The sequence below is a fragment of the Carassius carassius genome, chromosome 3, assembly GCF_963082965.1.
Source record: "Carassius carassius chromosome 3, fCarCar2.1, whole genome shotgun sequence".
Lineage (NCBI taxonomy): Eukaryota > Metazoa > Chordata > Actinopteri > Cypriniformes > Cyprinidae > Carassius > Carassius carassius.
In genome coordinates, this window is record NC_081757.1 from 20,693,665 (window position 1) to 20,705,975 (window position 12,311).

Consider the following 12,311-nt stretch of genomic DNA (forward strand, 5'->3'; position numbering starts at 1 on the left):
TATTTGGCGCCGAGACTCGAGCGCTGTCAAGTCAGTCGAGCTCTGCTCCGGTAGTCTGTTTATCTCACAGAGGCGCTTTCTCTTACAGCGAATGGAATCGACACACAAATGCGTTGCTAATGAATGTGTTTCTGCAATATGAAGAATGGAAGAAGACGATGTGACGATTAGAGAGCAGAATTTCCACAGCCAAGTGCGCGAGTACATTGTAAGTAACGTACAGAGAAACTGATTAGAGTACAACACACTGACCGCGTGTGCGCACTTCAACTCGCACGAAGCCTCATTTACCTTTATTTCTTAAACTAAAAAAGATGAATGGGTTCGCTGTAATTGAAATGTATCATAATTTCTCAGTAGAAACCGTAGTGTATATGAGTGAGGTTCATTAGGCTAGTTAGTTAGCTAGCATGTTAGCTTGTCGTTAGTTACAGTATTGAGCTAATTAATCCCTTTCTGTAGCTATTGTGGCACATTTGATTCACTATTGTTGAATGTATGTTTATGCATGATGTTCTTTGTTATGTTTTTGTGACATGTTGTAGTAGAATTAGAGCAGACGCAGCATTCACTAAGCAGTATTATAAAGTGGTAAAGTCAGTTAGATCAGTTGAGTTATCGTAACGGTTCCACACTGACAGCTTGTTTACTGTTGTTGGTGTACACATGAGCATTGCAGATTTGCAGTGTTTATTTCGGGTGTCAAGATGTAATGTGTCTCTCCTTCCTGCGTAGGCAAACCTGTTCTTATGTGTCATAGATGAATGGATTGCATGATCTGCAAGTGATTAAATATCACGAATTAATCTTTTAGAGCTAACTGGCATGTCTGACTGGACACATTTTGCAACCTTTGCTTGTAAGAACAGCCAACAAATATTCATTGTTGTTTATAGTGGTCCCAGCTTCTGCCTTCTAAATGAATATCAATGTGAATGAATGAATGAATTAGTGGTCAACGTTGTTCTTGATCCACATTTTGAACAACCAAGAAAGTGTTTCTGTAGTGTCGAGTGCAGCAATGAAAACCTTTAACAAAAGTTTTAAGTTTATTTTCTTATTATGATAACAGTAATTTATTTTAAGAGTAACAACTGACATTTCAGTTCAGATGAAAGTTGTATAAGTTGTAATCGTCTTGGAAGCATCAGTTAGAATGGTTTTGAAATACGAATACATAAAGTTTTCCACCATATGGTATTTATTTCCAGCACAAGTGTTTATGATGATGGATAGCTTTCACAGAGTAACATTATTCCTGTGAAATTTATAGCTGTTGAAGGAAATGGAAAAACATTTATGCATTGTTAATATATATTTTAAAAGAAGCCATGTTTAATAATAAATATAAATGTAAAAATAAAAGTGAATTTTAGTATGCTAAATGTTTTGGTGTGTATTTTGAGTGCCATCTTCCAGTGGAGTTCACAAAACGTCTGTGCTTCACTCTGCAAAGGGTTAGGTTAAGCATATTATGTATGCTTTAATAGAAGTTATTTGTGATTTCCAAAGCAGCCTGGGGTATGAATTTCTTCTAATATATGACAATCTGAAGTCCTTGTATTGACAGATCCTTCACCCTGTTGTAGGTTTATTTTCATGGTGGAGCAGAGTTGCACTTATGTAATGCAGATCTCTGTTAGTGTTCTGTGGTTCTGTGAGGTTACAAGCAAGGTGTAATATGAGCAAATGTTCAAGCATGAGCGGCATGTTTACATATTCTCATCCATCAGTCTGTCCTCTTAAAATACACTTCAGTCTCCTGGACACTCTCTGCTGATTCTCATGCCATATAATATTGCTGCAGATTACTGATCAGCATATTATTGATGATTAAAACAGAGACACTTTACTTTGCCATTCAGTCTGACTATTACTGCTATTAAATACAGGCAAGACTTACATTAACATTACATTAAAATTTAGTCATTTAGCAGACACTTTTATCCAAAGCTCCTTACAAATGAGGACAATGGAAGCAATCAAAATCAACAAAAGAGCAATGATATACCAGTGCAGTGACAAGTCTTGGTTAGCCTAGTGTATTACACGTAGCAAGTTTTTTTATTTATTTATTTTTTTTATTATTATTATTATATAAAAAGACTTGCTTCCTGAATCAGTGAACTTCTAGACACACAGGGCACTAAATCTTACTTGGGTAACATTTTTAGTCTACTCCGTTTCAGTTGATATAAGATGATGCTTTTATTTAAAAAGTGTATGAATAAAAAGTTTACAAGGTAAAAGTTCTTGCAGAACTGAAGTGTTTGAAAACTCCATCTTGTTCCATGTGTTTCTAGGTTTGCTTCCTCCTGTTTGCAGTGCTGTACATTGTATCGTACTGCGTCATCTCACGCTACAAGAGAAAAAGCGGTAAGAAGTTCTGTTTCTGATCAAACTGTTGCACTATTTAAATGCAATAGTATTTATAATATTTACTATGTATACCCTCGGTTTCACAGACGAGGCTTAAGCCTAGTCCCCGACTAAAATGGAAGTCTGATCTGTTTCAAATTAAAGAAACTGGCACTGATTGATATTTAAATATTAGATTAGATTAGATTACATTCAACTTTATTGTCATTGCACATGTAAGGTTCAAGGCAACGAAATGCAGTTAGCATCTAACCAGAAGTGCAATAAGCAGAATTACAGGATATACAGTGTCTACAATATGTTACAAATGTAAAATGAATATACAAATAAGGCAGTACTTTGGACATAATTTACAGATTTTAAATACTATCAGTATAGATAGCATGATATACAGACAGTTGTACTATGAACATACTATACAGATGGATTATTTAGAACTCTATAGCACTCTTCTCTACAGCATTTTCCAACTCCATAACACAAGCCACTGCCCCTCCAACCTTCCTTACACAAACAATTACGAGGACACATTTGGTTCCTGATCAGGTCATGCCCTCCTATTTAAAAGTAGCATAACTAATGTCAGCTAAGCCCTGTGGAGAGCATCGATCGCAGGTGAAAGTAAGTTGTTCTTAAGCCTCCTGTCTCTATTAAAGTACAGCTGAGCTGAGCTGCTGTTGTGAAGCATGGCTATAAAGCTCTGTGGCCTCAAGTAGAGGCTTTTTCAAGGGTCTGAATATTCAGTTACTGCAATTTATGAAATTCGTTTTCATAGAGTGATGTTACTCTGCACTTTCTATTCATCTTTCTCTTACCCTTTCTTTTTTTTCTTGAACCCTCTTTGACTCTTGACAGCCTCCATCTGGCCGGTTGATTGTAAAGGTTTATTCACATGTTTGTGATTTATGATTATCCAGTACTGTTTTCCAGTAGCTTTCAGTTAAATGAAGAGAGATCATGCTTTAGACGTATTAAACCATCTGTCACGCTTCTATGTCCTCTGTAGCTGAGGCTGTTTGACTATGCACTAGGAACATGATCTCAATCAAAAACAATATCACTTTGAACCTGTGTCTGGTTTTATTGTTTGTTTTTATGTTGTTCTCTTATGCCAACAGATGACCAGGAAGATGAGGATGCCATCGTCAACAGAATATCGTGAGTTGTTTGATATTGACCATATCGGGCATTATAACAAGTACTAATTTTTTATTGTGCATTTAAAGGATCAAGTTATATACAACTTAATATCAGAGAAACTTTAGTCTAACGTTTTCTTATAAAATCTTCCATTGTACCTTGAATCGTAGTCACTTGTTTTCTTAATGTAACACTTTATTATTGCATAATTACATCACCTTAAATGTGAAAAGAAAACTGATTAAAATCATTAACATAATAAAAAGTACTGACATACTTTTCACATTGTTTCCACTTTTTCTCAGTATGTACCTGTGTACATTCACACTGTCAGTGTCTGGAGGGGCTGTCCTTCTCTTACCATTTTCTATCATCAGTAATGAGATCCTGCTCTCCCTGCCAAAAAACTACTACATACAGTGGCTCAATGGATCACTCATTCATGGTCAGTATCACACCTATTTATTTATGTACTTTAATTTCAATTCAATTCAAGTTTATTTGTATAGCGCTTTTTACAATACAGAAATCGTTACAAAGCAACCTTACAGAAAATCATGTTTCTACAATATTTAGTAATAGCTTATAAGTGGTGACTGTCAGTTTGTGCACGTATGACAGGATTTGTAGAAAAATTAATACAAGACTTTGTCAGCCAGATGATGAACATTATTAATATTATTAATAATTAATAATTATTATATGATGCAGTCACACTTGTAGCAATATTTGTTAGTTCTGTTTGTTGATTCAGGGTTAGCATCATCTGAGGTCCTCTGAGGGTCAGCATCATCTCTTCTCAGGTGTTCTGGATCCAGACTGGAGCTTGTGTAAATCCTAGTTACGGCAAAACATAGAAACAAATAGAGAAATAATTAACATAGCTGCTGATCCAACAAAGTAAAATTAATTAGTTTAACCCAAGCTAAAGAATAAAAATGCGCATTTGATCAGTTGCAACTACACTCACAATTTAAGATACATTATGCGAATGCTTGGTGAAAGAGATGTGTTTTTAATCTAGATTTAAACAGAGAGTGTGTCTGAAACCCGAACATTATCAGGAAGGCTATTCCAGAGTTTGGGAGCCAAATGTGAAAAAGCTCTACCTCCTTTAGTGGACTTTGCTATCCTAGGAACTACCAAAAGTCCAGCGTTTTGTGACCTTAGGGTGCGTGATGGGTTGTAGCGTGGTAGAAGGCTAGTTAGGTACGCAGGAGCTAAACCATTTAGGGCCTTTTAGGTAAGTAATGATAATTTGTAACTGATACGGAACTTAATAGGTAGCCAGTGCAGAGACTGTAAAATTGGGGTAATATGATCATATTTTCTTGACCTGGTAAGGACTCTAGCTGCTGCATTTTGGACTACCTGTAGCTTGTTTATTGAAAAAGCAGGACAACCACCTAGAACTGCATTACAATAGTCCAGTCTAGAGGTCATGAATGCATGAACTAGCTTTTCTGCATCAGAAACAGACAACATGTTTCGTAGCTTGGCTGTGTTTCTAAGATGGAAGAATGCAGTTTTTGTTTTTAATATGTTACTTAACAAGTAGTCTTACATAGGACTGTACAATATTGTCTGACATGTAGAAATGAAAGCTGCTTGTGTTCTGCTGATGGTTTACTCTGTTCTTCCAAATACGCATTACGTTATTTGTGCCTAGCTTTTGATACTTTTCATCTAAATTCAAAAGTTTAATTTGTGTATTTCATAGAAAGTGTTTATTAAAATGATTTGTGCACTGAACAATGTATGTAGTGTTTAATTTTGTTGTTGGGGCCATACTTCTCCCATTTCTAATCATTTCAATACAGCTGAATCATTTTTCTCCTTAGCTTCAGTCATGGCCACAAGGTGGTGTCATGTGTCTATTTTTTGAGCTGATGGTTTCTCTGTTAAACTGATCTGGGCTGTGTTTCCCAAAAGCATCCTAAAATCATTGAAACCAATGGAGCTACGATCAAAGGCTTAACGCAGCCCTGAGCTTTTGAGAGCAGTTTTTGGATTGTTTTACACAAGGATGTTTGGGGTTTTGAAAAAAAAAAATGAAGACTAGAAGTTTGATTCCCTTAACTTTTTAATTCATTGGTTTTTGAGGAAAAATCTATGAAATCGTTTTAAATGTGTTAAACCAACTAAAACTAAATGTTTAATGAACAAGGAATTGTGTGTGTGGGGGGGGGGGGGTGTTTTCCATTTGCTGTTATTATGTAAATTTATATTGATTAGGTTAGTTATCTGAACTTAATATTGAACAAAATGATTTCTCTTTCTTCAGGCCTGTGGAACCTGATGTCCCTTTTTTCAAATCTCTGTCTCTTTGTGCTGATGCCTTTCGCCTACTTCTTCCTGGAGTCCGAGGGCTTCGCTGGTTCGAAAAAGGTATGTGGTTATGTGTGTTTGTGTGTTTTCTGCAAGCTTGTGGCTTTGCAAAATGATATTATGTATAGGACGCATAAGATGCTAAAGACATTTTTACACATTTGTACAAACCAGATATGTGCTGTTACTCACCCTCGCTTGGCCAAACATGCACACACACGTGTGACCCTTTTGATTTCAGCCACTCCCCCACCCTAAAGAGATAAAAGTTCAAAAGCAGAGCTCTCTTAATTCTACAGCTCATTCAGCCTCATGTCATTAGTCACTCAAACAAGCGTTGTCACCGGTGCTCATAGAGACCATTAACCAGCAAACACACACCGTCACAATAGAGCGTGCAGATGAAAATGAAAGGGTGGGAGGGAATGCATCAAGTTGCCCTCTGTCTTACTCTCATCACAGTTTGAAGTCGCTCCTGGTTTATGTCCCTTCTGGCAAAGCTACATAAAGATTAGTTGCTACTGTAGTTTATGAGGGCTGCACTCATTTGTACGGGAGCGAGGCGCACTGCTTCGTTTTGTCTCATTTGCACCATGACTGTTTCTGGCCATTGATCAACCAGAAACACAGGAGAGAGGGAAGCACTGCTTTATGTTGGCCTACACGTCTCAGAATGACCGGCGCAACGTATGTGTGTGCGTGTGTAGGGAAAGAGAGGAAACGATCAGAAACTGCAGCTTGTATGAAAGCCCCCTGCTGATACAGGGAAGGGTTAAGTCGTCAACCGTAGAAGCCCATAAAAGCAAGATTTCATGTTTTCTTTTTAAGTATAAAGTCAAATGGCCTGCTTGTGCCAGTCTCCATGTTAGATGGTATATATGGCAAATTACATTCAGTAACTGGAGGAAATGAAACTGGGTAGTTTGTTAAAAGCTTGTGAGCTGTAGCTGCTGCGTTTTATGGGCCAGTGTTTGCATTAGTACTTCATCAAATGTAATAAACAAAACCAAAAATCTGTGGGGAAGGAAAGTGTGTGACTGCTTTAGAGAAAGAGAAAGACTGCTTTCTCTCCCTCTTTCTCGCTCTCTCTAGAAATAATTAGAATAATTAATTGGTAATTCTCACCAAGGCTGCATTTATTTGACCAAGAATACAGTAAAACATCAATATTGTGAAATTTGTACAATTAAAAAATAAAACTTCTTTGAGTATATTTTAACACATTCTTGTGGTGTCAAAGCTGAAATTTCAGCACCATTACTCCAGTCTTCAGTGTCACATGATCCTTCAGAAAGCATTCTAATACACTGATTTGGTGCTCAAGAAACATTTCTCTTTATCAATGTTGAAAACAGTTGTGCTGCTTAATATGTTTGTGTAAACCATGATACAGTACTGTTTAAAAGTTACAGTTAAAAGTAAGTAAAATAAATAAAAAGGGCTAGAAATAACACTTTCTTTCAACATGGATGTATTAAATTTATCAAGTGTTAGTAAAGATATTTGCAATGTTATTTTATTTTAAAATAAAAATGTATTTAATCTTTCTATTCATTAAATAATCCTGAAAAAATTTATTGCAGTTTCCATAAAAATATGAAGCACTTTTCAAATACTGGACTGGATGATTCAGGGTTCCCTGTCAAGGGAACTTCAAACTGCGTCCTCTGAGGGGACACTATGGGGAACACCTCGTCGTCAGTGTTGTGCCTGAACGCGTTCATTGAACGATAGTTCATGAACTCGTTCATATTTTGGGCGAACGTGAACTGAATGTGCTGTATTAATGCCTGATGAACGTTATTGTGAACGCGTTCATTCTGATGTCTGTGAACGGCACGCTCTCTCAGGTTAACTTCGTTCAATAGGGTGCCAGATTTCTATAGAGCCTTCCAGGCCTAAACCCGGCTAAAACACACCGTAAACGGGTCTTAATATGTAGCGGAAAACCACCCAATCTGGCAACGCCAGCCACCAGTGTCGCACCGCCGTCCGCCGCATGCGTGACGCGTCATCAAAAAAAAAAAACAGCAAACGACAGCAGCATGTAGCAAGAAGGCGTATGATCATTTAAAAGAAATTTATGATGTTTATGACATGGTCGGTGAGAATGGGAGACAAAGCATTAAAGCAACAATGGGGAAATGCTGTCCCCTCAACGCTAATGTAAACCCTGGTTGGATAAGGATTCAAAATTGGATATGAAGATGAAATCTGACGCATAGCTTCATTGTTAAAACTGATAAAATAATTGCTGTCTGTGATTCTATATGGGCTGTGGCAATAATTTTGAAAAATAATAGCTCGCAGCAACGTATGGAAAAAAAGAACTATGAACTAGTTCATTTTTGGAACTGTGAACTTTAGTTAAAAATGTTGTAGTTTGAACTATGAACTGAACTAGTTCATTTTAAAATTTGTGAATTGAACTTTGAACTAGTTCATGTAGAAAGTGAACTTTCCCAACACTGCTCGTCGTGACCCGTGTCTGAAGCATACTTTGAAAAACGCCAACGTGTTGGCCGGCGACAGCCTCTGACGTCACTACCAGCGCGACTATAAATACGCGCCCGTAGGACCCGCCACTTATCTTCTTCGTCTTCATTGACTGTTTTGTTTGAAGCGTGCATAAAAAAAAAAGTGGCAGAGGCTTCATCTGTACGTTCCGTTCGTCCAATTGCTCTGCTCCCGGGCCATTCCATCTACGAGCTGCTCTATCAGAGTTCCACGAGAGCCCCTCCTTAGAACAGTATTTGTAAATACATGTTATGGTAAGTGTGCACGTGAAGTCTTTGCACACTTTCTGAAATCCACACTGTGGTAAGTTCGCACGCTAGTACTCTGTGTTCTTTCTAAAATCCTATATGGTAAGGGCTTCGCGCTGCTGCTTCGTGCCCTTTCTTGAGTCGGTTAAAGCCCCGTTCATCTTGGGCACCACTCCACCTAGGTATCCTCTGATACCTATCTAGAACAGGGCGCCGCTACTAGAGTACTGTTGGGACAGCTCTTTCGGCAAGTTTTTGCGAAAGCTAGCAGTAGCCCCTGTGTGACAGGCAAAGACTTGGTAGAGGAAAGTGCCAGGCTCTTAGCCGTATCCCTTTAAAGGAATCTTTTGTGATTCCAAGCCTTCAGCTCTACCCCTTAGGCCTTTGGCCGTAAGGGATATTGTCATAGACAGCCGTCGAACCGTCCCAGGGGCGACTCCCAGTGAAGTGGTAGAGTTGGTAATTAGTGTTTGCCATGATTCTGGTCTGCACTCCCCTCAGCATGGCGGCGTGGGTATACTGTTCCCCATAGTGTCCCCTCAGAGGACGCAGTTCGAAGTTCCCTTGACAGGGAACGTCTCAGGTTACGAATGTAACCATGGTTCCCTGAGACACTGCGTCCTCTAGCTCCCTGCCATGCTTCGGACGCAAGCTTCACGAAGAAGATAAGTGACTGGTCCTACGGGCGCGTATTTATAGTTGCGCTGGTAGTGACGTCAGAGGCTGTCGCCGGCCAACACGTTGGCGTTTTTCAAAGTATGCTACAGACACGGGTCACGACGAGGTGTTCCCCATAGTGTCCCCTCAGAGGACGCAGTGTCTCGTTCCCTCTCAGGGAACCATGGTTACATTCGTAACCTGAGACGTTTTTTTTCAACGTTGATAATAAAGCGTATCAAATTACAAAATAGCATATTAGAATGATTTCTGATGTATCATGTAATCATGTGAAGGATCTGAAGTCTGAAAATGTAGCTTTGCCATCACAGGAATCAATTTCATTATTTAAATAGAAAACAGATTTTTTTTTTATTGTGAAAATGTTTCACAATATTACTGTTTTTACTGTATTTTTGATCAAATAAATGCAGGTTTGGTGAGCATAATATACATTTCTTTAACATTAAAAAGCTTATTTATCTCATTTAAATTACTCTTTGAACCTTTGAATGTACACACAAAGCTTTTAAGGGTGCTCCAGATAGACAGATGTTGTGTGTAGCCTGGGCCTGTAGTTCTGATTTTGTCCAACAGATGGCAGGATAATGATTTCAGTAAGAAAAGAGACTGATGCCCCAGTCAGTGTAACATTAAAAAAATCCAGTGCGAAGATCCTTATGGCCTCATAATTCCCTATGATGCACATGGAGATAACACTACTGAAATATGTAAACTGATTCCTTAGGAATGACATGAGCCTTGAACATGATCAAATTATCTCTCTCTCTCTCTCTCTCTCTCTCTCTCTCTCTCTCTCTCTCTCTCTCTCTCTCTCTCTCTCTGTGTGTGTGTGTGTGTGTGTGTGTGTGTGTGTTTGTGTTTGACAGTCTCTTCCTTTGTAGTCTGTCCACAATAGGGCTGATATTTATTTTTGAGATGTGATTCTGGCTCCCAGGCTTTGCTTGCTGAGGCCGTGACACTGCGTATTTACTTTGCCTGCGCCCCATTCTATACCCGTTTCTATGACAACATATGAGTTTCTGTATTTTGACGGGAAAAGGCGCAACACTGGATTGGATAATAGCCTCCATAGTCAAAGCCTTAGAAAGCGTGAATGTTTGTGTGTATTGAGATGTTTCTTGCGAGGTTTACTTTAATGCAAATGAATGTGTGTGCACCATTCACTACCATCAGCACGGCGACACACTAGAAGGACTTATTAGTTTGACTATTGCACTGGATGTGTCTTAATACTTTTAAAAATGATTGCCTGTTTGCCTTTTCTATTTGTTTTGGAATCATTTCTTATTTTTATCACTCTTTTAAACATTCTCTTGACTTTTAACATCCTGCTGTTTGTGTTCTTGACAAACCCCAGATTAGTTCGGAAGCCGTTCTCAAAGGTCTTATTTGTGAGACACCTCATGCTAACAAGAAAAAGATGGTGACACTGTAGGGAGAGGGATAAAAAGAAAATGAAACACACCCACAAACTTCAAAAGTACTGAAGTGCCTTCCTTAAGTCATATATCCTGTTTTCTCGTCATTTTGACGGGCTTCTAACGTATTAGTCAGAATGGCACATCAATGGCTTGTGTGTGTGTGTGTGTGTGTGTGTGTGTGTGTGTGTTGATACACAGTGATTCATGTCCCCTGTGTGTTCTGCGCTCTGTTTTGTGTCTCTGACACTGCTTTCAGTGTAGCAGGCTTAAAAAGAAGGTAATGACTACTGTTCATGCTAAGCCTTTATTGATGAGAGTCAGTTCATGGAGAGGAAATCATAGTGGACAAAGGAAACACTGCATGTTTGTGAATTTTCTGGTGTTTTGTGTACAAGATCAGAGATTCGAACTTTGTTCCTGCAGTCAGACTCTTTTAGAAAATCTTTCTTTCTGTTTTCCTTCTTCAGACTGACATGCACTAAATATTAATAACGTTTAAAAGATGTGTCTTTATTATATTCTATGTTTGCTTGTTATGCAGACATTGATTTTGGAGAATGAGGGAGCAGTTTGTGACCCTGACGCTGACTGAGGGTGTGTAAGATCACGGAGAGCCCTCTCAGAGTGAATCAGACTAAGAAAACATGCAAAAATGCAAACACTCGCTTTTTCATCTCTATTTCTCCCCTTGTCTCCCTCACACATACATGCATTTCTTGGAAGTCAACATATTAGCAGCTGTCCAATTAGAGTATACTGCAGTGTGTGTGTATGTGAAAGAGTGAGAGAGAGAATGGACTAGATGCTGAATATTTTAGAGTTACTATATTAAGCAGTGCTCACATTTAGATGGGAGTGAAAAGAAGAGCTCAAGTCGTATCTGGCTTTTCTGCCACATCTCTCTCTTTGTCTTGGCTTTGCATCTCTCTTTTCTTGGCTGTATTTGTTTTCTTGCTTCCAAATACATTGAGAGCTCTGTACTAGTTACTTTAACAAAATAGCCTTGTGACACCTTTGCATGCATTGTTTTTGCAGTTTTTCAGTGTTATTTATGGACACCAGTTCTTTAAATGTGCTAATTCACAGTCTAAAAATGAAAGGTTCAAAGTCCATTGAGGGGAGACTGATATGAGGCAGATGTTGTTCATCAGGAAGTCACTTGGAGGTGCTCTAGATTCTCTTAATATCAAGAAGAGCTATTAAATACTGCACATATACAAAGTCTCTAATGGATTGAGACAGACATGTTTCAGGTAGACGCTTGAAAATGTGTGAAAGGGACAGGTGAAGGGAAATCATCTCCATGGTCAGATTTTTTTATTTTATTTATTGCTTATAAATGCTTGTAAATCAATTTGTTATTTCTATATCTACTGTCATTGTGAGTGATGGATGTGTACACTGCTGTTCAAATGTATAAGATTGGTAAGGTTTTTTTGAAAGGAGCAGTCTCTTATGTTCACCAAAGCTGCTTTTATTTGCTCGAAATACAAGAAAATATTACTGTAATGTACTGGTATAATAAAAAATGTTTTCTATTTTATGTATTTTCAGCAGCCATTACTCCTGTTTCACACGATACTTCAGAAATCATTCT

At 38.3% G+C, this 12,311-nt stretch overlaps 1 protein-coding gene across 1 annotated transcript in view; it reads left to right on the forward strand.

Annotated features, from left to right (window-relative positions):
• LOC132122870 (limb region 1 protein homolog) overlaps positions 1-12,311 on the forward strand; it is a 34,560-nt gene continuing 22,249 nt past the window's right edge. The window contains exons 1-5 of the mRNA XM_059533365.1: positions 1-208; positions 2,304-2,376; positions 3,498-3,537; positions 3,825-3,964; positions 5,804-5,907. Of these exons, the coding sequence (XP_059389348.1) occupies positions 146-208; positions 2,304-2,376; positions 3,498-3,537; positions 3,825-3,964; positions 5,804-5,907 (420 nt within the window). The 5' untranslated portion in view covers positions 1-145. The remainder of the gene's footprint in view (positions 209-2,303; positions 2,377-3,497; positions 3,538-3,824; positions 3,965-5,803; positions 5,908-12,311) is intronic.